Raw genomic sequence first — 25,985 nt, 5'->3', positions numbered from 1 at the left:
GGCCCCGCTGCTCGGTGCGCGGCGGCGGCGGCACCGGGAGCGGCGGCACCGGGAGCGGCGGGGGCTGGCGCTGGGGCTGGGGCGCGTCGGCCCCGCAGCTGCGGCTCGTTGAGCTCCGCCCGGCCCGGCCCGGCCCGGCCCGGTCCTTAACAGCGGAGCGGGGCCCGGGGGTCACCGCATGTGAACCGGGAGGGCAGCGCCGCACCGCCCCGCACCGCCCCCGAGCACCGGCACCGCTCCCCGCCCGGCCCCGCCGAGCCCCGGAGCAGCTGTGCCCCCTCCCCTTCGCCCCTCTCTTTCTCTCTGTCTCTCTCTTCCCCCCTTCCCCGGTCCCACACCATGAGCAACCTCAACAAGGACACCGAGCACACCAACGGCGGCGGCAACGTCGAGGAGGAGGTGGGAGCTCACGGCGGGGCCGCGAACCGGGGCGTCGGGGGCCCGGAGCGCTGGGAGCGGGGGGCACCGGAGCCTCGGGGGTCCGGGGTTTTGGGGATCTGGAGCATCGGGGTGGGGTGTGGGGGTGTTGAGGGACCCTTCGTTGGGCTGCGGAACCGAGGTCCAGCTGCAGGAGCTGGAGATTTGGGGGGGTCAGGGAGCTGGGGCTGGAACACGGTGGGCATCGGGGTTATCGAGGGCAGGGTGTTCTGACTGACAGCGCCGATGTGGTGAGCCCTGGGAGAGAGCAGCCCCGTGGTCTCGTAGCCTCACGGGACAGGGACTTTGCTGCCCTGGGGGAGGGAGTCCTGTTCCCAAGTCCCCATGGCTGGTGGGACCAGGCTCTGGCATCCAGGCTCCAGTGTGGGCTGTAGGGACAGACAAATCTGGGTGATGGAACCCGTGCCATGTGTGCTGGCAGCTTGGCTGGGGCTGGAGAGGGCTGGGAGCCGCCCTGGCTGCCGTCCCTATCCCTCGGACAGCCGTCATGAGCCGGATCCTGCGCTGGGAGGGCTCACGAGGGTCGCTCGTTCATAGCCACTTGCCGAAGCACATGGAGCCCAGCCCTCAAGGCTGCGGGTCCGCTCTGGCCACTGGCTGGGCATCAGCATCGTCGCTACCGCTGCGCCTTGGGGCGACGTTGGTCTGGTGGGGCTGCCTGCTCTCCTCCATCTTGGAGACGCCGTTGGAAAAAGCCTCGGCAGCCTTTTGCTGCAGTCCTCCGCACCCAGCCCTGGGGAGCGGGGAGATGCTCTGCCCCCTCCCCTCGCTCTCCTCCAGCGCGCCGTGCGCTCGCGCCGCCGCAACATGGCGCCCGGGCCGCTCTGCCACCCCTGGGGCTGGACAGCCCCCGTGCACCAGCTGCCTGGGGGCCCTTGCGACCCTTGGCGTGGAGTCCCGGGTAATGGGGTGGAATGGATGGGCAGGTGGTGGCCGCGGCTCAGCTTCTGCTGAGCAAGGCTTAGGTGACGCGATGGGACGTGGCTGTGATGCTGCTGGTGGCGCGTCCCTGCCTCACTGGGCGGCACTGGTGTGTGTGGGTGGAGAGGGAGCACCCGGGGCCCCACGCAGCTTTCTGGGTGCTCAGTACCAGGGGGTGTCACGTGCGCACAGAAGACTCAATGCGGCTCCTTGATCCGATTGTTCACTGGCCTGCAAAGCTTTCCGAGGCTGATGCCGCGTGGTGCATCGCAGCTCTGGCTCGGTGGTGGCCGGGTGAGCTCGTGGTGCTCAGGGAGCCTGGCGGTGGCTTGGCCACTTGGGTGCTGGAAGCTGGCCTGTCCTTATTATGTTTCGGGAGTCTGGTGTTCTCCAGGGTTATGCTTAGTGGCTGAAAACCAGAATTAAAGAGTGTGGGGCTGGCTCTGTGGCAGAGGTGTCCCTGCTCTCCATCGTGCCGCCTCCGGCTGTGTGTGGGGAGGGGGACAGTCAGGCCCACCCTGCTAGCTCTGCATCGTGGTTGTGTTCGTCACCCTGCCCCCAGGGGTGCGGAGGATGTCTGACCGTCCTGGAGGTGGCTCAGGACGACTGGGAGGTGATGGGCTGGTGGGGGTGTCCCTGTGCCTGGTGGGGTTGCTGTTGGGAAGCCCTCCTCTGGGGTCCTGCTGTCACCACGAATTATGGTGTTAGCTGCTCGTTGGGCTCCCCGGTGGCCACTCTGAGCCCTCCAAAGGTTTTTTTTGTGGCTGAGCAGAAGCCATCCTCTCAGCAGAGGAAGCTAATGGTGACACAAGAACCAGGAGCGGCCTTGTGTTCAGGGTACTGCTGTGGTCCGGGGCTCAGCTGTGTTCTGGGCTAGCCCAGATGCTTGCCCAGAGCTCCCCTTGCTCTGGATCTGTTTGCTCCCTTCTGTCAATAATTGCATTTAATGCAAAGGCGAGTCCTTCAATCCCAACACAAGTAGCAGGGAATGCCAGAATATCTTCCCAAGCTGCATTGATAATGCCGCCAGATCCTGGTGCTGTGGATGCACCCCGCCCCAAGCCTCCTCTGCTGCTTCCCAGAGCATTCTCAGAAGGGCACTGTGTGCCCCAGATGCAGTGGTATGAAGCTCCCAAATTCAGCCTCTCCCTTTATCTAATCTGCAAGCCCCCGCATCTCGCAGCCCCTTCCTGCCCGGTGACATGCGGAGGACAGGAATGCCTCTTGCTCCTCTCTGGGTCGTTAATGGGAATGTTAAACAAACAGGGCCGAATGTCAGTCCCTGCTGTTCCTCACCCGACACCTCCCCAAAGCCGATCCCTCCCCACTTGCTGCTATCTTCTGTTTAGTTTTCCAGGCAGCCGCCAATCTGCATGACAGCATATGTCCCCGCACTCCCTAGGGGTAGCGCGAGACTGGCAGCTGCCTAGGTGCTGCGTGCCCTCGTCGCGCAGCCGGGGGAGCTTGCGTGCTCACCACCGTGCGTTGTGTTCGGGGCCTCTCTGCTGGGAGAGGGGCATCTTCCCTGCTGGTCCATGGCGAGGCTGTGGTGGTATCCAGCAGTTGGAGAATACCCTGCTCTGGGAGGCAGGAGGCTCTTGGCATCCGTGCAGCCTCCAGAAGGAGGACGGGCAGAGCTCTGGTTGGGCACGGGTAGCGAGTACTTCGTCCCTGGCCTTTCTTAGCTCTGTAGCATGCTGGGGCTGCCAGAAGCATCCAGGAATGCCACTGGTGAGCAGCCTGTGTTACGTGCTGGGTGGCTGTAGCCCTTCATGGACTGGTGCCAGACACTTCTTGATTTCTGTAATCTCTACTTGAGTGGACCTAGATACCTCTTGCATGCATGGATTCTAGCTCTCTGACTTGAAACAAATAAGATTAATGTGATTTCTGAAGTCAAATGACTTTGTGATGCTGCTCTTTGCTATGCGGAGCTTGCGGGTGCAGGGGCTGTGGTCACTACTTGGTAATCTTCTTCTGCTCTGGCTGGCTGGTGATTCACTTCAGAGATGTTTCTGTGCATTGTGAGAGTATCTTCGATGTTAAACGCGGCTTTCTGTTACTGACAGATAGTTGGCCCAGCAAATACCCTGAAGTCACCATGCACGTGGAGGGTCTGGGAACTGGAGTGTTCCCATTCCTCTTGGTCTACCAATGAGCTGCCCTTCCTGGGAGAGGGATGTGGGAGTCTCCCTGTTATCTCCTCCTGTCCCGGTGCCCTGTCTTTGCTAGAAGAATTGGCACTGTGTGAAGTCGAGCATGACTCCTCAGTGCTGGTACAGAACGCTTTTGGAGCTAGAAGTTCTCGTGGGCTTGCTGGTCTCCGCCAGGTTAAGCTTTGCTGAGTCACGAAGACTGAGCTGCTTGGATCGTGGAGCAATGCTTCATTCTGCCTGTCCTGGCCCCGAGTGCCTGAAATAAAGGCTCAGGCGCTTCACCTCCTCTCTAGGAGACCTGGCCTGGGAGCTGGTCTTTTCAGATCTGGAGGAGAGTGATCTTGAAAGCTTTTATCCTGTGGAATCCTAGAATCCTTTGGATTGGAAAGGGCTCAAAGACCATCTAATTCTACCTCCCTGCTGTGGGCAGGGACCCCTCCCACCAGCCCAGGCTGCCCAAATCCCACCCAGCCTGGCCTTGGGCACTGCCAGGGATGGGGCACCCACAGCTTCTCTGGGCAGCCTGGGCCAGGGCCTCACCGCCCTCCGAGTGAAGAATTTCTTCCTTATATCTAATCTAAATCTACCCTCTTTCAGCTTAAAGCCTTTACCCCTTGTCCTATCACCACGCCCTGACAAAAAGTCTCCCCCCCATCTCTCCTGCAGCCCCCTTTAGCATGGGCAGACCGCTGTGAGGTCTCCCCAGGGCCTTTCCTTCTCCAGGCTGAGCACCCCAGCTCCCTCAGCCTGTCAGGAGGCCCTGAGGTGTCTGTTCCCCATGTGTCCCTACACCACAGGCCACCTCTGGAAGAGGGCAGTGCCTTCTGCAGCAGCAGTCACTGTTACACAGGGATGTCTCATGTGGCAGAGGCCATAAGTGGGAAGAATCCGTTTGTGCTTTAAAACACCCATATGCCACATGGGATGTCTGAAGCTGAATCCCTCCTGTGTGTCGGGTGCTGTGAAGTCCCTCCTGGTTAGGGAGCAGGGCAGAGGGGTGCAGCCCCAGTGCTGGAGATGCTGGGTTGGGGTCACACTGCTGTGCATAAGCATAGTTGTGGTCCTGAGGCAGCCCAGTGCGTCTGGTGAGGAGAGACCCTGGGGAAGTGGTGGCCCTCATGCCGTGAGTGCGTCTGTGCCAGGTGAACCTGCCCTCAGTGTGGCAAAAGCAGAGACCATGAGCTTGGCAAGGGTGTTTTGGCTGCTGTCCTGTAGGGTCCTGGCGTGGCTGGGAGGCCTGAGGGCCTGCTGTCCCCCTTGGTTCAGCCCCGATGAAGGGTGTTGTGTTGCAATGCTTTGGATGGTGGCAGGTGTGGAGGTAGGGCACTTCTGCGAGCTCTGGGCTCTGCCTGGTGTGTCCAGGGTGGCGAGGACTTCTTTGGCCCTGGGGCTCCCTCAGTTGCTTGGATATGTAGACAGGAAGAGGATGTTGACCTCTGCTGCGTGCCCTATGGGAAGGAATGGTCTCAAGCCCAACCAGGCGGATGTTATCCCCCTGGTAGAACAGGGAGGCAGGATGTTGGTATGAGTTCCTGCCTCCAGCCTTTCCTTGGTGTGCTCGGTGCTTGCTGGGGTGTGTGCCTCTGGATCATGGTTGCATGGCACCACGTGTGCTGGCCTCACACAATGCTCTCCTCTGTTCCTGGGCACAGGCTGTGGTTGCTCAAAACCAAGGGACCGGTAGGACAGCCTTACTCATGCGGAGGACCTCCAGCCCTGCTGCGTAGCTCAGAACAGGCTGTGGACTGGTTGCACCTCCCGGTTTGGGATGGCATGTTCCCTGATAAGGACATGGCGGTGGGTTCTCGTGTTAGTGTGGGGTGAGGTCCTAGTACTTGGCTGCATATCAAAGCTGTTGTCTTGGGGGCTAACAGAAGTTCTCCGTCTGGGCTGATAGTCTTGCCTCTGCCTTGTTTTCTGTTTCTTACAGGCTGGCTGCCCACTTGGGGTCATGTGGGGAAGAGTGCTGTGTGGAGGCCAGGGCTTGGTGCTGCTTAGGGTTGGCATTTAGGGTCTGTTCTTGGGTAGCATGGCCTCTCCCCACTGTCTAGTAGCCCTGTCTTGCCCGGAACTGGACTAATGCAATGGTGGCTCAGTGCTGTGGCATCCTACTGATAATCCCAAAAGGTTCCCTGGGATCAGGGTGATGGTCCCATAGCTATCATTAATAGCAGAGAGCTGCTGCAGCCCTTCAGCTCACCATTGCTCAGGTTTTGTGGAAGACTTGCTTGGTGTTGGCCCATGGAGATGCGAAGCGTGGCCAGAAGTGTGCTGCCCTACATCAGGCTGGTTTGAGGAGAGGGTCGTGTGCCTCCAGTCGTGCTCTGTATGTGTGAGTAGAGGAGATGCAGGACTGAAGGGTGCCCAGGAATCTGACTTGTGGCTGGGCAGAGACCTTGGGCACAGATACCCTTGCTTGAGGACCCAAGGGGAGAATATTCCTCTTGAGGGTCCTGCATACAGACCAACACCCTGCTGTCAGGGCAGGAACTTGTCACATCTCCGTGTCTCCCGCCAGGAGAACAAATGCTTGGGTGCGGGCAGGAGGAGCTGGTCTGTAGAAGCTTTCCGTGGTGCGTGTGCTCCTGAGCCCCCCCATGGGTGAGGCCCATGGCTCCAGCTGCTGGTGAGGGGTCTGTAGGTCCCTTGCCACCTCATGGTGGCACATAGGCTGCTGGAGCCCATGGGCTGGGTGGTACCAGTGTGGAGGTGGGCGTCCAGTGTGTTGTCTGTGCCACTCGTGTGTCTCCTAGCCCAGCAGACCTCTTGGCCAGGTGGAAGGAAGGGGGGGTTGCTGTGTTGGCATCTTCCTGAGCTGGGGAGCTGCCCCGCTGGGACAGTAACTGGCAGCACTTCCTCTGCCCCGGCCACGTCCTATTCTTGGGTGCTGCCCCGTTGTGCCTGGACTTATCGGCACCCATGTGCTTCCTGCTCCTCCAGGCAGGGGCTGGTGCCTCTCCATGCTTCCCCCCTTGCTTGAGCTGCTTCCTGCCCTGACCACAGGGGTGGCTGAGCCCCGGTGGTGTCCCCCTGCCTGCTGCGGGTTTGTTGGAGAAGGGTTGATCCAGCTGGGAGCAGAGCTGTGCAGAACACTCCAGCCTCGGGGGACTAGTGCTGGTGCCCAACTCCTGGTCTGATCCTGCCCTGGGGCTCAGTGGTAGCCAGCCCATGAGCTGCAGATCAGCTGCCTCTCTTCTGTTTTCTTTATTTGTGGGGGGTGTTTGATGTGCAGAAGAGCAAAACTGCCCAGGGCTTGCTCCACCTGGAGCAGTGGCAGGAGCCCTGCAGCCCATCTGGAGCGTCCCCATCGGTTTTCAGCTCCAGCAGCAGTGCTCCTGAGCCTTCCCCTCTCTGCAGCAGAGTTTTGCACGCTTGGCTCCCCGCCTTTCCCATCCATGCCTTATAAGTCCCTGCTCCTGGGGCTGCCTGCAGCCTCGCTGCATTCCAGCAGCCTCGTGTCAAGTGGCCCCAGACACATCGCGGCCGCTGGGGCTCAGCAACATCATGGGGGCTGCAGCCCCAGTCCTTGGGGTGCTGGGTGCCCAGCTGGGGTTGCGTTCCCACAGGAATAGCTGTGGTGCAGGACGTGGCTATGGGGCAGCTTGGCTCAGCCAGCAGGGCATCACAGAGACAGGGGACGGGTGATGGGCTTGCATGCCTGGAGTGGGGACAGCTTTTGGGATGCGGTCTGAGCTTGTTGGGTGCTGGGCTCCCTTCCTATGTCGGCACGACCCCAGGGCTCTGCTGGGAGCTGGAGTGGCCACAGCTTTGTGAAAGCAGGGATGTGGGAAATGCAGCTAAAAGCCTCATCCTGCAGAACCTCCCCTTCTGCCTTGCTTGCTTGTGGGAGGATTTGGAGAAATCTCTTAATGAAAGCCCAGAGAACTACCAGAGCAGCCTTGCAGGAGACGGGTGCTTGTGCTTTTGCATTTTTGACATAACTTGACCCTTGCTGGGCTGCAGGGCAGCGTCTGGCAGCTCTCAGGACTCCCCTTCGATCGCTTATTTAAAGCAGACATAGTCAGGAGATGCAGATGTAACAGGACTTGTGCTGGCCTGAAACTTTGCTGCTAAGCACCTGGCTATGCTTGCACTGGATGTGTTTCTCTTCTGGGAGATGCAGCTGTGCAAGGACTGCTTTAGAGCCTCTGAGGATCTGAGCACTGACTGGCTTTGTCCTTGTCCCTCCCTGCTCCTGCGTGGGAAGCTGTGCTGGGATCCTCCCTCTTTAAGAGATGGCCTAGATGGTCTTGTCCCTCCTGGCACGAATCCTGTTTTCCATGGCTCTTCTCCATCTCTGCCGGGTGTTTGGACTGGGGACATCCCCAGAGGGGGCAGGGACAGGGAAGGGAGCGCGTTTTCTGCAGGGCCTCCAGCAGCGTGACCCTGCTGGGCTGTCCTAGGCAAGAGCTGCTCTGCTTCTCTGGTTGTGTGCATGGTGAGGAGCAGCTTGGGCGAGAAGGGGCTGCTCCAAGCTGCTGCCTCCGCTCTGCTGCTGGTCACTTGAGTCTCAGAGCATCAGAACAAGGTATTCCTGGAGAGCTTTCTGTCGTATCTTCTCCAAACTCCTGCTGAACATCCACTTTGACTTAGGTACTTTCTGATCTAGCCCTGTACACACACACACACGCATATGTTTGCCCTGTGGCTTTTCCGGCTGCTCTGTGGGTAAGCTGAATGTCAAAGTGGATCCGGTGTTTGGTGAAGCAGGGCAGGCTGATTAAAGCACCCCGTTGTGGCATGACGAGTGTAAGGGCCAGAAGGGTGGATGTGTCACTCCTGGTGACCTCCAAGCCTGCAGGACTTGAGCCGCGAAGGGGTGTCTTGAGAGTCCCAGTGCAGTTAATACACTGGAAGATGCATGTCCAAACCCTTTATTGATGCTCTTCTATATAATTCCTCTTTCTTGGGTGTAGGAGGCTGGACCAGGACTGCCCACAGTGCATGCCCAATGCTTAGACTGGCGAGATGCCTCCTGCTCTCTTCCTGTTGGAACACTGTAGATCTCCTTTGCTGAGTGGTTGCTGCTCATCTTATGCTCACACCTGGTCTGAGGAATGGTCTCTGGCTTGCCTTGCCCTGTTTATGAGCCTTGACTGGGTCTCTCACCAGCCCCAGGCTCTCCTCCCTGAATTACTTGGTCCCACTTCCCCCTGCCCTCTGCCAGATCACTCTCAGATGTGCTGAATTGCAGGGATCTTGGAAAACCATCCACTTGGTCTCATCTCCTTTCCTAACCTGTTCTTCTGAGCAGGGCCCTTCCCTAGTCTGTCTTCAAGACCCTTGGGGAAACCTCACTTGCAGATCCTAGCTGGTGGCATGCAGGACTGGCCAGGCTTGCTCTGGGGCAATGCCGGTCCTTGGAGGGTGCTGTGGGTCCCCCTTCTAAAGCCATGTGCAGTGACAAACTGAATCTGGAGGCCAAGGGAAGCTTTGAAGCTTGTGAAATAAGGTCTCCTGTTCCTGTCCTTGGCAGCAACTGATGGGGACAGCATTAGGAGCTTGTTGCCTCTGACAAAGAGCTTTCCTAGGCACCTGTGCTGCTCTGTTCAGGCTGTTGTAAGGGCTCTGAGTAGCTGACTTTCTCCCTCCCCAAGCAACTGCACATCTTCTATTCTGTCACGCCTGTCGCAAGGACTTACCCAGCCGCACATCACGGGACCATTTAGAGACCCAACAGGGATGCAGATTTCTATCTGCTTGGAAGAAACATCCATTCTGGGGGCTGAACGCACTCAAATCCTGAAATATTGAAAAGGGATGGTGCTTTCACATGGCTGAGGCACATGTGTGCCACCGTGCTCCACGCAGTCCTCCCCTGCAAGAGATGGCTGTGCGTCTTCTGGGAACGCGCAGCAGCCGCGCTGCATAGCTCAGGCTGAAGCCCGAAGTCTTTGAGGTGCTGTCGTGGCTTGCTGGCTGCCACTGCCTGCTCTGCCTGGGTATAAAATGGCCCCAGAGGAATGCACTGAGATGTCACCCGAGGTGCTGGGTGGGATGGGAAGACCCCAGGACTGAGCCTGGGAATGCTGGGACTTGGGATAGGAGGGATGCTCAGTGGCTGCATCCCAGATGTGCTGGACTGGAGAAGGGCTCTGTGCATTAACGGGGGTGGTGGCAGCCTTTGGTCTCAGGTCGTAGAGAGAAAGAGGGGCAGAGCACCCCAAGACTTGATGATCACTGTCCATCCTGGAGGGCTTACGCTGCCACTTGGGCTGATGTGATGGGTGTCGCTGACCTGGGCAGAGGAGCACAAGGAGATAGGTACTTCCTGTGGCAAAACAGCAGAAGCTTCCTTGCTTGGAGGAGTCTGTATCTGGCTACTCCCAAAGACCCACAGGGTGTGGAGGCTGTGCTGCATGCCTCTGTTTTTTTTGGGTGTCCACAGCTTCCAGCCCAGGAGCAGGGCAAGAGTGTGCTGCTCACTTTGGTGGGAAAAGAGGTTTAACGAGGTGTCAGGTACAACCCCCTTCCTCTGGGGAAGGGGAAATGCCCAAGCAAAAACTGAAGTGTGGGAGCAGAATGCTTCTGCCATGGGAACGTAATGGGAGTGTAAACTCCTGACTGGAAGTGGGCCAGGAGAAAGGCTCTGCTCGTGCTGTGTCCACCCCAAATGCGTCTGGTGCAGTTTGGCGTCACTCTGAGCGCTGATGCCCTACTGCTGTCCCATGACCTTCCAGAGACGTGTTTGGGATTGCTTCAGTGGGTGGCATAGCCAGGTAATTAAGAGCAAGGAATGAAGAGCTCCATCTTGTTCCCATAGTTTTCTGCCTTCCTTGCTTCTCTGGTGCTGGCTGAGTTGAGCTTGCGGTCTCCTGGTCCTTATTAACGATGACTAGTGTCTTGGTGACCTCTGTAGTGCATAACTTCCCTTTCCAGCTCAGTGCTGACTTACAAGAAATCTTGGCAGCTTCATTGTGCTGCTTCCTATGGAAATAGGCTGGCAGCCAACATCTCCCAGTGCAGGGAGAAGGTGGCTGCGATGGTCTGACTTCAGCAATGTTCTCCATCAGCCTTTAATACTGCTTCAGCTTCCTGGCTATTCATGTGAATTCTATTGCTGTCGGTTGAAATTTTCCTCTGGTACTGGATTCGTGCTTGTACAAATGTCTTTGGATTTGTTGCGTGATCTCTACGGCTTGGAAGGAGCAGCGGTCTCCTTGGACTTGGTGCAGCACAGCTGGCTCACGGCTGGCTGTAGCAGGATGGACACTATGAGTTGGTTTGAGAGTGACTCCTGAAAGGTCTGGGGTGTGTTGGTGAAGGAGCTGGGGTGGACCCAAAATCACCCTCCCAGTGATGTTCTGGGGCTCTTGCAGAAGTAAAAGATGTGCATGTAGTAGTGAGGTGGCTCGCAAAATTGAGGGCTGTCTCTGAATTCATGGCTGAAGTGAGGTGCCAGGATGGGCTAGGGAAAGGAGATCGAGATCTAGCACTTCATGTCATAGGAAGAGCTAGAGAGACTAGTGGGGGTTGTACCAGTCTCTCCTGGAGCTGTGAGGTGTGTTACCCTCGGCTTTAGTGCTTTGGACAGTGTACGGTCTTGTCTTAGTCATCAAGGTCCAGTCAAAGACTGGGGCTGCTGTCCATACCCTATTCAATCCAAACTGTTCTAGAGTCTGAATTTTTGGGAAGGTCTAAGTCCTCTGGGGAAAGAAGAAAAGGGCTGGGTGCATCTCATCTGTGACAATCCTCTAATATAGGGAAGTGTGAGTGCCTGCGAGGCCACCTTTGGTGCGAGATGCCCTGCCTCCATCACACAGAGCTTCTGAACTGTCCTCTGTATTCCCACTTCAGTACTAAACGTCTCCTTTCAGTACATCTCATTGACCTCTCTCCTAGGTACGGACTCTGTTTGTCAGTGGTCTTCCTGTGGACATCAAACCCAGAGAGCTCTACCTACTCTTCCGACCATTCAAGGTAAGAAAGTCTTCAGATTTGGGCTTTGGAGGGAAAGATGCTATCTTATGGCCAGCCTCGCAGAAAAGACCTCTGCCAGAAGGAAGCAAGGGTGAAGTGGGAAGCGAGGCCTTTTGTGAAAGCTTTGGGAACCTGTTAGGAAATGGGGCTGGTATCCTGTGGGTTGTGCTCAGCTTGGCAGCCTCCCTTAGAGCCTGTTGTTGGAATCATGCTGTCTCCAAGCCTGATGCTGACTGTTTGGTCAGCACTGCTGCCTGGCTGGACCAGCCCTTCCTCTACCATTTGTCCTGACCCAGTTACTATCCAGCCTTCACTAGGTGTCTCCTGTCTGGCCGCCTTGGGGTCTGGGGTAGCATTTCTCCTCCCATGTACTGCTGCTCCCCAGTGCTGGTGGCTCTGTGCAGCTGCTGGAAGTGGCCAGCTCGAGGTTCTGGAAGGTCTGGTCTTAATGTCCTGGAAGTCCTTCTGCAGTCTGCCTAGTTGTGGGTGGTTGGCTCTGAGTGTTTAGTGTAGGTGAGCTGGCTGTACCTGGTCTGGGACCTGTGCTGTACTGCTTCAGTGATGCTGCGTACAAATCAACCTGCTGCTGCTTGCAGCTCATTTCTGTGCAGGACCTGGGAAGCTGGGGAATGGGGAGAGAAATTTACATCAAAATGAACCTCTTCCCCAGGAGTCCTTGTTTGCATTCCTCTAGCACAGGGTGCTCTGTGCTCCCTGCGTGCTACCCAGGCAAGGGTTTCATATCTTAATAGCTTGACAAGGAGCTGGAAAAGAGGGTTTCTTACTGAGCGGACTAAAAGAATGTGTTAGTTGAGATACCTGCTCTGCTTTGTGACTGATCTGTCTCTTTGGTGGGAAAGAGAAGGATGCCTCCCTGGGAGATGGGTTAATGTATCTACCTCTGCTGCAGACCTTGCCTTGTGGAGGGTTTGGTGCTGCAGGAACTCCTGGAGCTGTTGCATCATGTCTCAGTTGTAGCTTGGCTCCTTCAGGAACCTGACACCGACTCCATTTCTTCCTTTCTCTAGGGTTATGAAGGGTCACTGATCAAGCTAACATCAAAGCAGGTACCTCCTTTTTCCAGTGCTGGGATATTTTTGGCTTCTGCTAGATGTGCTGGGAGGGAAGGGGTGCAGATGCCACTTCACTGTTTAAAGCGTTGTCTGTGTTCAGCGCCACGTACGCAGCTGGGTTCTGCTCACTGCCTCCTATCCTGGTGGCCCCAAGCTCTCAGCATGTGCTGAGCATTCCCATATTGCCCATGGCTGGCTGTGTTGATGGGGGCTGCAGGAGGAATGGTACTTCAGCCTCACACCAGAAAACCTTCCCTAGACCCATCCTAACCAAGGCAGCAACAGTTCCCTTTGAGGGCAAGGGGGACCTTTGCTGAGGGGCTGCTAGGGTGAAAAGTGCCCACTCGTGTAGGAATGCCAAAGCACTTTGGTGTGGTGGGAGCAGACAGAGCAGGGGTCATTGACCCAAGTCCCTTCGAGCTCTGCCTGAAAGCCCTGTGCAGCTTCATGTGGTTTCTTCTGCTTCCTATAAGCTGTCTAGGTGAGAGAGGGTGTCAGGGTGGTCTGAGGAGTGGGAAGAGGCTTCCAAACTGAAATCGGCATTGTTTCTTTTAGCCAGTTGGTTTTGTGACCTTTGACAGCCGGGCTGGTGCTGAAGCAGCAAAGAACGCCTTAAATGTGAGTACTGGGAGGGCTGGGGGCTGTACACCCTGCAGTCACTAGACCTGGAGCTGTGGGCAGGGGTGATACGTGGCTTCTCTGTAGCATGGGAAGGGTCAGGGAGTCTCAGCTGTGCCCACAAATACGAAAGATAAATGGTCCTGCAGCACCAGGCAGGCAGGAGAGCTAGTCATGTTTAGGGCTGATGTCAGTCGTGCTTGGCTCGGGGTACCTGATGCAGGGTCCTCTGGGAGGCCAAGCCTCAGCGAACAGGTACAGCAACACCCAGTGCTCTGTCGTGGCCTGTGGTGCTCAGCCTGTGTTCCGCAGCAGTTCTGTGGGGCTCTAGGTTGGCTCACCAGCCTAGCTGGGCAGTGAAGCAGGCTCGCTGCAAAGCTCTGTCAAATGGCCGTAAGGCTTGCTTGGTGCTGGCGGCCTCGTTTAAAGCCTCACTTACCAAATGTCCTGATGGAAAGCATGTTAGTTCAGCAGAGCAGGTCCTTGTCCCGCACTCTGGACTGCCAGGATCTCTGCAGCCAGAAGGTACCTGCTCTAGAAAGATGTGGCAGAGGAGAGCAGCCTTCCAAACTGATATTTCCATGGCAGAAGATGAGGCATCTTTCCTGACCAGCACTACATCACTGCTCTGCTGGCTGGCAAACTGCACTTAAAGAGCAAAGCTGTGTCCCTCATCTTGGAAGTAGTGGCCTTGGGCCAGCTAAACATGGAAATGCAAACATGAGGTGACAAGAACTGGGTGTGTGACTGCAGGGGGGTGGCCCTGATCCCCTGGTTGGGCTCTGCTCTGTGAGTAGCTGCGTCCTGTGCTTGGATGGGAAACCTTTCCTCTGAGAGATTCCTGTGCTTTCTTCTGTGACAGGGCATCCGCTTTGACCCAGAGAACCCTCAGACCTTGCGGTTAGAGTTTGCTAAAGCCAACACAAAGATGGCCAAGAGCAAGCTGATGGCCACACCAAACCCCACCAATATCCACCCTGCCCTGGGCGCACACTTCATTGCACGGGACCCCTGTGAGTATGCTGGGGGGGCAGCTTGAGGCAGTGTCTGGCCCAGCCTGGGAGATGCCTGGCACTGGGAATGCTGGTGTCAGAGCCTGGTGCAGCCAGGGTAGCAAGGGAACCGTAGCCACCTATGCTCTGGCTGAAATCTGTCAGCATATTGGGGTTGCAGGAGAACAACAGGCATCTGCCAAGGCTTCTGGCTAACAGCAACACTAGAAGCATCGGGAGAGCAGAGTTGGTTCTGGTAGCTGAAGTGGTACTGCTCAAGTGCTTTAAGCTAGATGCAAAGCATAAAGGGCTGGTCCTGCGCCATGCACCCTCAGCGTGCCCTGGTGGGGCAAGCAGCCCTGCTGAGGCTTGGTGGTGGCCCAGGCACGAAGCCTAGCGCCCATGTGGGGTGCGGAGTAGGGATGGGACATGCTCCTGGCCTCTGCTGGCAAGGCTGGGAGGCCAGAGGAGCAGAATGCAGGGGACTACCTGCATTATATATTTTAAACCTTGCTGGGACAGCAGTGCAGAGTTTTAGTTTGGGGTGAAAAATCCAGAGTCCATCCCTGAAGCAGGCTGTTGGCTCCGGCAACTGAGAGGCTGTCACCTTGTCTCCCCCTGTCCAGATGACCTGACTGGAGCAGCTCTTATTCCAGCATCCCCAGAAGCGTGGGCTCCCTACCCCCTGTACACCACGGAGCTAACCCCAGCCATCCCCCATGCCGCCTTCACGTACCCAGCGGCCGCTGCTGCGGCCGCTGCTCTTCACGCTCAGGTGAGTTGCTCGCCAAGAACTGCGCTCTCCTCTCCCCCCTTCCCCTGGTTCTTGCTTTCTCGGGGTTCTGCTTGGCCAGCTCGACCCTGGCCTCTGCACCTTGACTCCTGGGCAAAGCCTCTTCCCAGTTGCCATGTGCAGGGGCCCCCAGCCCTGAACAAAGCACAGGGCAGATGTCGAAGCCATAGCCTGTTGAATAAATAGGTGACCTGAGTGCAGCCAGAGCTCTGCGCTGGTTTCTGACCCTGCAGGTCCAACCTTCCTCTGGTGCCAGGCAGGCGAGCTGGAGAAAGTCAGTGCTCAATTTTTGGCTGGCTTTGGTACCTTTGGCCAGAGAACCTTGTGTGACTGCTGGTAGGATGCCCGATGTGCCAGCAAGTAGAATAGCTAGGAGATGTCCTCCTTGAAGTGAAGGCTTAGCTCAGTGCTGAAGCTCAGGGGCTCAGCTGGAACCCTGTGGGCCAGGTAACTTAGAAACAATTCTGAAGCTGGAGGGGAATGTCCTGTAGGGGATGAGTGACCAGAGCCCTGCCAGAGCAAGGAGCTCTGGTCACCATTAGCTCCTCTGGGCGCAGGCTAGAGAGGGTCACTTGTGTGTGGGCCTATGGAGATGCTGGTGGTGGCGCATCCAGCTGCCTGGTGTCCCTGGGGTATGCTTGCTGACAGCAGGAGGTGTAGGGGTACCTGTACTGGTTTGGTACTGGAATGTTTTGATGTACTGAGACACCACCACCCCTGTTGAGTATAACATCTCCTGAAGCTGGGGAAATGCAAAAAGAAAGCCAAAGCAGAGAAGATATGTCATCACCCCAGGTTAAGGTGCTTTGTTTGGAGAACTTGTGTAGGAGAACCTGGAGCCCCTGTCCCTACCCTGCTTGGTGTTATCACCAGCTGTGCTCTGCCTGCTTCTGTCTCTGCTCCTGTAACAGTGCCAGTGGGGCCAGGACAGTGGGGCTCTGGGCTTAGTCCCCAGAGCATCGGGGTTTAGCCTCTGCTATTTCTGCCCCACCAAGCAGGGCATTTAGCTCTGCTCTCCCCTGCTTAGCTTGAAAGGAAGAAGAGCTGTGTCCCATCACCTTGTCTACCTGGCCAGCAGTTGAGCTGGCCCTTCATCATCCTCTTGCTCCTGCCAGCATCTTGACTGTAACTGAATGGCTTCAACCCCAGCTTGTGTCCAAATGCAATATGGAAACACTGGAGGGGATGCAAGCTTCTGGCCTGCATAGGCTTGTCCTCTGCTGCTTTTGGCCTTCTGCTGGTGAGCTAGCAGTGGGCTGAAGCTCCTGCAGGGTAGGCAAGCGGTATGTGGGGCCTAGGGCAGGACCAGACACTGGTCCCATCTTTCAAAGGCCTCCAGGTAGGCTGGTCCTTCACTAGGTCCGTACCAGTCAGGAGGTTTTGTTTGCTGGTGTTCTCCAAGAGCTATTGATGGTGCCCACAGCTCCTGGAGCATCTGAATGTGCTCTGCTCCTGGGCAGCCCAGGGGAGCAGAAGTCTCTCCTTTCCATCCCTGCCCCTTGCATAGGGTGGAGGAGCCAAGGGCTGTTGCTGCCAGAATTGCCCCAGCAGGGAGGGCCAGGAACACTCCCTCCGTTGACAAGCAGGGGACAATTGAGGAAGGTGAAACCATTACTGTGGTTCCTTCAAGGATGATCATCAGTGACTGTGCAGGGACAGAAGGGTTAGACACAAAACTTTATGGTGTGTGCTGGGCGGAGGAAAGAACTCAGCTCTCCCAAAACGAAGGAGGCCTTCAGCCAGATCTTCTCCCACTGGGGTTTGAGCTCATGTCCTCCAGCTGGTAAGATACTTGCTCTGGGCAGGCAGCTTAGCTATCAAATAAGTCTTTTGGCCTGCAGGATGACCCCTGAGCTCCAGGGAGCTCTCAGGAGGACAAGGGACTCCCTGCCCAAGCAGGTCTGTAACAGGGTATGCTCCTGTAAGCCCTAGGGAGCCAGTGTAGCCCCTCCAAACTGCAGCCAGGGCCGGCCCTCTTCTGAAGAGCAGCAGGCAGGCTGGCCGAGCAGCCATGGCTGCTCCTCGCTGCGTCGTGCTTGAGCTGGCGGTGACCTCGCAGGAGACATTCTGGCGCAGTATACGTTACCAATAAAGTTTTATGGGGTTAAACATTACTCAGGGTGGCCGCTCTGAGCTGCCTGATCTCTAGGCTGGAGGCCTTTCCCTTGCAGAGCTGAGGCAGGGTGGAGTTGAGTCAGCGTGAGATGAGATGACTTTTGCTCTCAAACTGGGCTGAAAGCTGTAGCCTTGGTCCTGGTGTGCTGAGCCCTGTGTTCTCACTGGTAAGGCTGGTTCACCTCGCTGTCAGTGTGGTGGACACATGGGCTGTTCTCCAGGGCAGCAGCAGTTCTTCCTCTGGAGACTGGTGTTGGCTGGAGGGCATTCATGGGGTGCCTGGAGCTGCAGCAGCTCCATTAATCGCGGAGGGAGCGTGTAGGTGGAGGCAGCAGCTAAAGAGAGCTTGTGGCAAAAGGTTTAAACTAAGAGCTCATCCTCTCGCATCTCTGTGCTCAAGTCTGAGAGGAGAGTGGCTGCCATCTGTGCTGCACCAATGCGGCCTTCTGAAGAGCTGCTCGGAGGGCTGGCAGGAGGTGGCATGAGGCTGCTGGCCCTGGCTCATGCACCGGGTGCCCTCGGGAAGCCGCGCGCAGAAGACTGACCGCTGCTCCCGGCACCGCTGTGTTGCGGGGATGGGGTCCCTCCGTGCTGCCGGTGTGACTGTGGCACTGCTGAAAGCCTCTACCTGCGGGGACGCCACTGACTTTAAGACTGTCCCATCTGCCTTCCCTCCCTCCCACCCTCTCTCAAATCCCTCCTTTGATGTCCCTAGTGAACTCCAGCCATGATGCCAGCGCAGGCTAGCCCTGAAGCTCAGAGCTGTCCCTGGAGATGGGACTCCCTAGTGATGCCTTATTGCAGCTAGTGGAGTGGCTGTACTACAGCTCCATTCCTAGAAGTGTTAAGCATGATGGCAGCCCCGTCTGGAAAGACTGGTAAGGTAACCATCTCTCCTCCAAGGTGCACCGTGGGATTTGCAAGCTTCTGCCCATCTCTTTAGCCCGTATCTCCTTGCCCACCCAGTGCATGGGCCTCACGCTACCCACCCACCAGAGCCTGGGGAATGAGATACCAGGCCTTCTTTCTAACCCACATCTCCAACTTGGCAGCACATGACATGGCGCACACAGCATGGCACCATCTTACATCAACTCCTCCCAGCTGAGCCAGGCTCAGCCAGGTCCTGCCGGCGGGAGGGGAGCAGCCTGGTTGAGCCGCGGCAGAGATGATCCTGCCCCTCGGCAGGAAAGAAACCTGGTTTCTCCCCAACCACGACCCTTCGAGGGCAACCAGAAATACACCTTGACCTCACTCCTGGCACACGGTGGGGGAGGTGAGTGACGTGGTAGTGATAGCACACGACTAAATTCTACCGGGCACGTTAGACAACAGCACTTGCCGGTCACTTTTGTTCCAGAATTGCATATCGGGACAGACCCTGCTCCTACTCATGGGTCTAATCTCACCTCTTTCCTCTCCAGTTACTGGAAATGGAGCAAGTTCCTACCTGGAGCTTGGCTTCTCTTTGCAGCCTGAAATCACAGGCAGGATGTAGGTCTCGTGAGCTGCAACGAGGGAAAACTGTGGCCTGGGAGTGGTGTAGGGAACTGGGAGGCTGGGAAGAGGGAAGGTGGCCCAGCCTGGGACTGGCTGGCAGGGAGGATGGTTGCTGTGGTCATCTACTGAAGGAACTGAGTCTGGGATCACTTCTCCTTGCAGTGGTTCTGGGTAGACTTTTTTTTTCCCCTCCCCTTCTTTGTGGTAGTGATGTTGGGGAAAGACGTCATCAAGGATGGGGGCTGAGGTCTGCCTTTGTCCTTGGGAGATTGTGGGATGCACAGATGTGCTGAGACGGTGCCCTGGGAAGAGGGAGGTCTTTCCACCAGGGTGGAAACCTGTTCTCTCTAGACCTGTTGCACTGTTTCATCTAGCGTCTGTGTGACCATGTCTCTGATGTGGAACTATGGTCTTTAGAGTGTCCCTAAGCCAGCCTCTGAGCGAGCACTAGGAGACACCAGGGGCTCTCAGTGCTCTTCTGCAAAGTGATGCTTCCAGCTGTGGCAGCACCCCTGAGGGCAGTACTTGCCCCGAGATCAGCATAGAGGAGCATCTCGTAAACTTGTGGGTAAGGCTGGTGGCAGTCGCTGCATGGTGCATGCAGGACACCAGACAGGTGCTGGGTACCCAGCAGGCAGGCTGTGGCTGATGCTTCCAAGGCAGGGAGGAGATCATGGACTGAAAGCTCCCAGCTGCCCATCCTGTTGGGGTTAGGCCGCCTGAGGTGCCATCAGAGCCTCAAAGCTGCTGCCAGCAGCAGAAACATGGGCTGGAGGCTTTAAGGAGATGGTGAAGGTGGGCTTCTGAAGCTGGGACTGCCCAAGGGAGTGGAAGGTGCAGTCCCAGCTCTGCTTCGTGGCTGTGTGGTGGTGACACAGAGCCCAGCAGGACCCTGAGTCTTCCCAGCATAGAGCTGAGGCAGAGCCCATCGATGGAAGAGGAAGCCAGTGCTCTGAGTAATTCTCCAACCTTCCCCTCTCGATCGCTGCCCAAGCTTGCCTAGGGCAAGCTGGATCTCCTGAGCTGTGGCTGCTGTTGTGGATGGACATGAGGCTGGTCCCAATGGCTGTTACCGGGTGCTGGTCCTAAAGAGCTGAGAGCATGGAGCAGATCTGCTGGGAGGGGTTCAGGTGCTGCACTTCTCCTCCAGTACCTGCCTCCTGTTGGGATGCTGCTGTCTGCTGTGATGTGACCACCTGGGTGCCACCAGCCTGGCAGAGTCTGGGAGCGGTGGGCAGCACGGCAATCTGCAGACCATGGGCATTTCCCTTTGTGTACCACTTGGCTTGATCTCGGGGTCCCGTCTGCAAACTCTGCTGGACTTCATATTGTGGCAGCTGAGCTGTGATGGACCCTCCCTGCGATGGGAGGTTGGAAGCCACGGTGGATTTCCTGTGCATAATAACCCATTGCCTGTTTGGGGCTGTCACATAGGATTTACCAGGATTATTTTTTCAGGGCTTGGATCCTTATAAGTGTGAAGAGTACTTCAAGAACTTCATGGCTGTGGTGTTTGCCTAAAATCCAGTGACTTAATGCTGGCTAAGGAGCCCTGAGCAAGTTCTCCCCGAGCCATTTGTTTCCTCCTAGACAGAGAAAAATGTGAGACGCTCTTAGCTCTTTAGGGTACCTGCTGAGCAGCCGCTCTGTCACACCTGAGGAGTGAACTGGACCAAGATGCTGTCAGAAGGGACTTCCTGAACTGCAACTGGCACAGCTCTCCCTGGCTCAACAAATGGAAGCAGCCCACCTCATTTCTGCTCTGGGAAAAGGACACATGCTTGCTCGAGGTCTCCAGTATCTGCAGCATAGGCAGTTGACCCAGAAGGTTTCAAAGCGTTGGATGCTTGTTGAAATTCCCCTTCTGAGGAACAGGGCTGGATTGCTGCCTGTCCTCCTCCATGTGTTTCTCAGCACGGCGCAGGATGTGCAGACCCTCCCTGACAGCAGCCGCATGGGGAGCGCTCGGTTCAGCTGCAGTGAGGTTTTTCTCGGTAGGCTGAGCTGCTTGGGTCTTGCAGAGCATGCAAGTGCTCGCGTGCTCGTCTCCTCAAGCCAGCCCTCTTGCAGGACCCTGGATGCAGGAGGCTTGGCTGAAGTGAGACTGGAAGTGTCCGGAGAGCCCTGCTGGCTGGTGTCAGTGCTTGTGGTGTACCTCTGCAGGCTGCCCTTGCCTGTTGCGGGTCGTGTTCCTCTCTGCTCTGCTTCCAGCTGGAGCAGAGCAGCTCTTGAGTGAGCTGCTGAGGTCCTACCAGCTCCCGGGAGCCCAGAGAAGGGGCTGCTTTGTCCTTGCCACACAGGGAGGCCTTTCTGGTACCTGGGGAGCTGCCGGGTCTGTTCCGGGGGTAGGTACGGCTCTGAGCTCCCTGAGAGACTGGGGCTGACTGCGGGGCAGACCTAGAAGTAACTAAGGAGGAAGGACGGGCTGTCTAAGCTAAAGATGGCTTGAGGATGGCCATGTGTATTTGGCCTGCTCTTCCTGCTCTCCATAAGGAAGGCAATCAAGAGAAGGGGCTGTTAAATTCTGACGAGCACAACCAGGAGAGCTGAAGCAGACCTTCACAAGGAGATTGGAGCCCTGATGGGGCATGTCTCTGCCCCCATGTGCTGATCCTGTTGTTTCCCCCGGCTTTGTGAAGGTGGCAAGTGGAGGCACACATTGCTCTTCTCCAGCTGTTTTCTGGGACCTGAGGCAGGCCGCAGCTGGCTGGCGGTGTCTGTCATGTCCCTGTGGGCAGGCGAGCAGGGGATGTTTGCAGTGGTGTGGCCAGACTCCCTTCCAACTGTGAGCTCATGCAGCTCCAGAAACAACTGCGTGTCTTCCAGTAAAAGCCTCCCTTGCTCTACTTCCCTAGCCCCATGTTGGATATCTGTCCCCATTCCCTGCCTCAGCTTCCCACATGACGGATAGTCCCCTTGGAGAGACAGCAGACCTCCCCGAAGCCCTCAGATACGGGCTCTGACCTGGCTTGGTGCATCACAGTCCTTGAGACAACCCTGCCACGTCCTTGTGTACCTGGCCTCCTCCTTCAGGTGGCTGCAGTGCCCCCATTTGCAGCACCTCTGCTTCCCGGGACAAGCAAGGTGCCCAAGAGAGATGTGAAGAGAAAACTGTCCTGATGGGCTGTTGTTTCCAGCAGTGTCCCCCCTTGGCTAGCAGATCTGGTTCTTCTGGTGCTTCCCGCTGGTTCCTAGCCTGGGATGTCCCTGCCCGGCATGGAGAGGAGGGCCAGCAGAGATGAAGGTTAATTTGTGCCAGAGCTGTGAACAAGCAGGATTTCTGTTGAACTGGAGGTGCTGGAGGCTGTGGGTTGCATATGGGGCAGGAGCTGGTTTGGACCCCCTGTGGAGGGGTGGGAGAGCCACCAGGTTTGGGGACCGGGGTGGCTGCCTTGCATGTGCTTGCACCAAACTGGGCAGGCGCAGGATGGTGGCTGCTCTCAGGGTTAAGCACTCGCAGCCTTGTGAAGGACGGGGGAGTTTCCTGTTGCTGCTGGGCAGGAGGAAACTGCTTCCAGCTGTCGAGGGGAGGGTGCTGGAGTGGGAGATGTCAGCCAGTGGAGGAGGACCTGGGCTGTGGCTCTGCTGAGCAAGCACCTCCTGGTGATGGGGGGGAAGGGGCTGATCCTGCCCTGTCCTGGTGCTGGCAGCAGCTGTGGCAGCCCCCTGGGTGCGTCAGCCCTCTCCAGGCCATAGCAGCACTGGGAGCCTGCCTGGCCTGTGCTGGTGCAAGGAGATGGCTGCGCCCTGGGGCAGCGTGGTGGCAGCGGAGCGAGGATGTGGCTGAGCTGGGTCCATCTGATGCAGGCACCAGAGCCTGGCTTCCAGCAGCCCTCGCCTAGCTGAGGAAACCTGCAGGGCTCTCTCCTTCTGGGAAGCATCACAAGAAGGACCCCAAGTCCTCAAGCTCCTGCTTGGGACTGTTCTGTTAGTGGTGTCACAGCTCTTGTGCTGGTGGAGGGAGGATGCAACCGTCGCAGGCAGCTGTGTTTTCTGGGAGGTGTGACCTTGTTGTCCCTTCCAGCCTCTGTAAGGAGGCTGCCTTATCAAGGTCTTGGCACTTGCTGTGTGTTTCTGTGTTACAGCAGTGCGTGCAAAGCCTTTCCATCAACAGACAGACCTCTGCTTCTCCCAGGGAGTGGGGTTTGGAGGGGCTATCAAAGATGTTCCTATCTTGAAGAGTAATTCCAGGGCTGTCACTGAGCCTCTGGCTGTCTTCAGAGCTCTGAAGACCTGTGCACAGCCCTTGGAAGGTCTCGTGCAGCTGGGGTCAGGGACACAGGTCTGCATCTCCACTGCTGGATGACTTTGCAGCAAGATTTCTGCTGCATGCACCCCAGTGCATCTGTTAGGCAGCGTGCTGGCTGCAGGAGCAGCCACCTCCTGGTCCCCTGCATCGCCAGCTGCCATCCCAGCCTGCAGTGGCCCAGCCCCACGTACTGGTCTTGCAAACTGAACGTGAGCATCTGGATGTCTTGATGCTATTCTGCTGGATGTTGCCAGCTTGCTGCCTCTACTGACAGGCTGGAAGTGCCTGTTTGGTTTCTGTACCCGTCTGCTTTTTGGGTCCTTCCTTGCCAAGGAGCAGCCCTGAGCAGCAGATGCTGCTGCAAAGACCAGGGAAGCCTCTGTGTCTTGCTGGCTTGGTGCTCTGCCTGGAGCCTCTTTGGATGGCCGGATCATTGCTCCGGGTCTCTTCCATTGCAGATGAGGCAGGTCTTAATCGTGCCAAGTAGAGGTTGCCTGGTTTAAGTGTGTGGCCTTGTGGTGGCTGAAGGCAGAGCAACCACCACACTGAGGCGTTGTGTGCCTGCTACGAGCCTCCTCTGCCCTGCCTGAGCCTGCACTGGGAGGGAGAGCTGTAAATTTGGGATGTAAATCTGGGGTGTGCCCCCTCACGCACAGCTCCGAAGCAATAAGCTTCCCATGTGGCTTGGTGGTGAGGACCCTTCCTAGCCTGGATGGTGCTGCCCAGCACGCTGTAGCGAGCTGGGTGTGAGTTTGGACGCTATTTTCTGTCTATGGAAAATACTGGGGATGTTGAGGCAGGCCATGAGAGGGGGGAGCCAGCTCCCTTCAGAGCTGTGGGATCCTGCTGTGCTCCTTAAGGGAGGACGTGGTAAGGTCCCGGTGCCTCTCTGAGCCTCCAGCCCTTGGGGTGCTCCTTGGGGCACATCCTTTCCCATGCTGGAGCCTTCTCCGCTCAGGGCGCCTCTCAGGCGGCCTAATGGAGCTGAAGGTTTGCAATTATTCTGGATCACGGACCTCTGGCGTGGCTTTCTTTTCTTCCAGATGCGCTGGTATCCTCCCTCTGAAGCTACCCAGCAAGGATGGAAGTCTCGTCAGTTTTGTTAGTTTGTTAGTAAGTAAGTAATCGCTCCTGGAGCCCTGTCCTTGTCCTGCCTGTCCTTGAGCTCCGGTGGGAGGAGGGATGGGAGCTTGGGCCGCCGCCAGCCCTACGCACCCCACGAAGGACGTGCTTGGGTCTCGTTAACGGGTGGCGGGGTCAAGCCCCGCTCCCCGGGTGGGCACGGGGGGGCATGAGGTGACGGGGCTGGGGCACGGATGCGTCCGGCCCCGCTCACTGCTGCCCCTCTCCCGCAGCGTCTCTCCTCGGCTCGTGTTCCTCCTCCCTGCCTCTCCGCGGAGGGATGTGCCAGGGACGATTGCTCCAACTCCTCTCGCTTTGGTTTGCGGCCAGCGGACAAGGCGCCCGGCCCCGGCGCATCCCCCTCCGGACTGTGAAGCTGCCGCGCGCCGCCTCCGTCCCGCTGTCCCTCCGTCCATCCATCCCCAGGACCTCTTCCCTGGCTGAGCTTCACTGTCCGGCCGCGCCGAAACCCGGCCGGGGTGGCAGGGGCTTGGTGCCGGGCTCGCCTTGCCCGCGGCTCGGCTGAAGGAAACGAAAGGCAAATCGGGTTTTGCATGTTTTCTGGCATGAATTAAAACACTTAACTTGTGTATGTGTGAGTGTAAGTTTGTTTGTTCTAGCGTTTGTGTAACCGTTAGCAACAGGTCTTGGCCCAACGGATTGATCCATCAAGGTTTTCATCTTGCGTCGGTGAAGACTTGGCTCTGAGAAATACTAACTGTCCTTGTCTCACCCCTTCGCCCACCTCCGCCCTCCCCCTTCCCAGTACAACCAGAAGAATTTGAAAAATGTTTTTTTATTTTTTTTTTCCTCCAAGTACGATGCACTGGGTTTCTGTTCTCATCCATTCTCCTGTTTTAAAGTCAGGGTTCTTATATTATTTTTTCAGACTGCTATATATAGAAAGGCTGTAAAATATCTAACCTCTTTTCTTTTTTTCCACATCCCTCTGATTGGAGAGCATCCAGTCCTGCCAAATAATCAGCCATCCTTATGGGAATACCGAACAAAAAAAAAAAGTACGAGTATTTTTGTACCATGTGTAATAAGGAAATATTTATGCATCATAAAGAATTTCTTGTGTGTTTGTGTGCAATTAATTATTATTATTATTAAAAGAGAAATTGTAATCCTGTAAGATAAGTTAATGTTTAGTTAAAAGCTTGAACAGAGAAGGGTTGTCTTCTGTAACAATGATTCAGTCAGGCATAGTAAACAAGAAATTGTGCAATTTTTGTTTTAGCATCTTATTGCTTGGTATTGAAGTGCTTTAAGTATTATATGACCATGGCTGTCTCGCTTGTATTAAAAGATTTGAGAATAAGTTGCTCTATACTTGCTGATCCTATGAGAATGTGAAACTGGATAATATATGAAATGCAACAAACAAAAAAAAATATACCCAGAGGCTGCTGTGACTCTTTCTGGTGGTCTGGAGTGTTTTCTTCTGGGGCCGGGCAGGGCATGGGGCAGTGTGTGGGGCTTCTGTCCGCTGCCAGTGGTGCTTGGGGGGCTTCCTTTTACCCCCCCAGCACAGGGCAGCGTGGTCAAGGGGCTGTTGGTGCTGAGCTTCTCCAGGAGGCCTCTAAGAACAGGCAACCACGCTGGGCTTGGGTGTTTTTCTTCCCCCTCCCTGGGGCCTGGGGTGGCCTCTGCTCCGTGCCAGCGCAGTTCCTTGCTGCAGAGATGTCCATAGAAGGCAAAACGGCCGGGGAGCTGCAGCAGCGCCCAGCTCCTCCTCCAGTGCCGGGCTCGGGGCGAGCTGGGGCTGCAGGAGGGCGAGAGGTTCCCCCGGCGCTTCTGCCCTTATCAATACCTGCCGGAGCAGCCCTGGGAGCAGCGGCCCTGGAGGAGGGGTAGTTGCTTTTTCACTGGCCCTGACAGCAGGAAATCATTGCTGGGGGCTTCTCGCTGTGCCGGGAGGGCAGTCCCGTGCTTGTAAAGGAGCTTCCCCCACCCCTGCCACCCTACGAGGGCCTTTTCCCCATCAGTGCAGCAGGAGGGGCTGCCACCCGTGGCTTTCCTGCGTGGCGCAGCGCCCGGGGTGGGCTGTGGTGGCAGTGGGACCCTGTGCAGCATCCTGCCCCG

The 25,985-nt window shown here is 56.8% G+C and overlaps 1 protein-coding gene across 4 annotated transcripts; it reads left to right on the top strand.

Annotated features, from left to right (window-relative positions):
* Positions 1–25,320, top strand: RBPMS2 (RNA binding protein, mRNA processing factor 2). Of its 4 annotated transcripts, none has more exons than XR_010834172.1 (9): positions 1–399; positions 11,358–11,435; positions 12,464–12,502; positions 13,064–13,126; positions 13,989–14,139; positions 14,745–14,893; positions 17,742–17,904; positions 23,819–23,888; positions 24,131–25,320. XR_010834172.1 is itself a non-coding variant. In XM_048081542.2 (8 exons), exons 1-7 carry the CDS (start codon positions 340–342, stop codon positions 23,879–23,881), a joined length of 603 nt encoding a protein of 200 aa, XP_047937499.1. In that variant the 5' UTR covers positions 1–339; the 3' UTR covers positions 23,882–23,888; positions 24,131–25,320. The 4 variants fall into 4 exon arrangements, 2 of the variants coding, with proteins under 2 accessions (XP_047937499.1, XP_047937498.1); XR_010834171.1 differs by having other exon boundaries at positions 23,819–23,892; XM_048081542.2 differs by lacking the exon at positions 17,742–17,904.
* Positions 25,321–25,985: the final 665 nt, after the last annotated feature.

The sequence above is a fragment of the Anser cygnoides genome, chromosome 11 (assembly GCF_040182565.1).
Source record: "Anser cygnoides isolate HZ-2024a breed goose chromosome 11, Taihu_goose_T2T_genome, whole genome shotgun sequence".
Taxonomy (NCBI): domain Eukaryota; kingdom Metazoa; phylum Chordata; class Aves; order Anseriformes; family Anatidae; genus Anser; species Anser cygnoides.
This window is presented reverse-complemented; position numbering and strand designations above follow the sequence as displayed.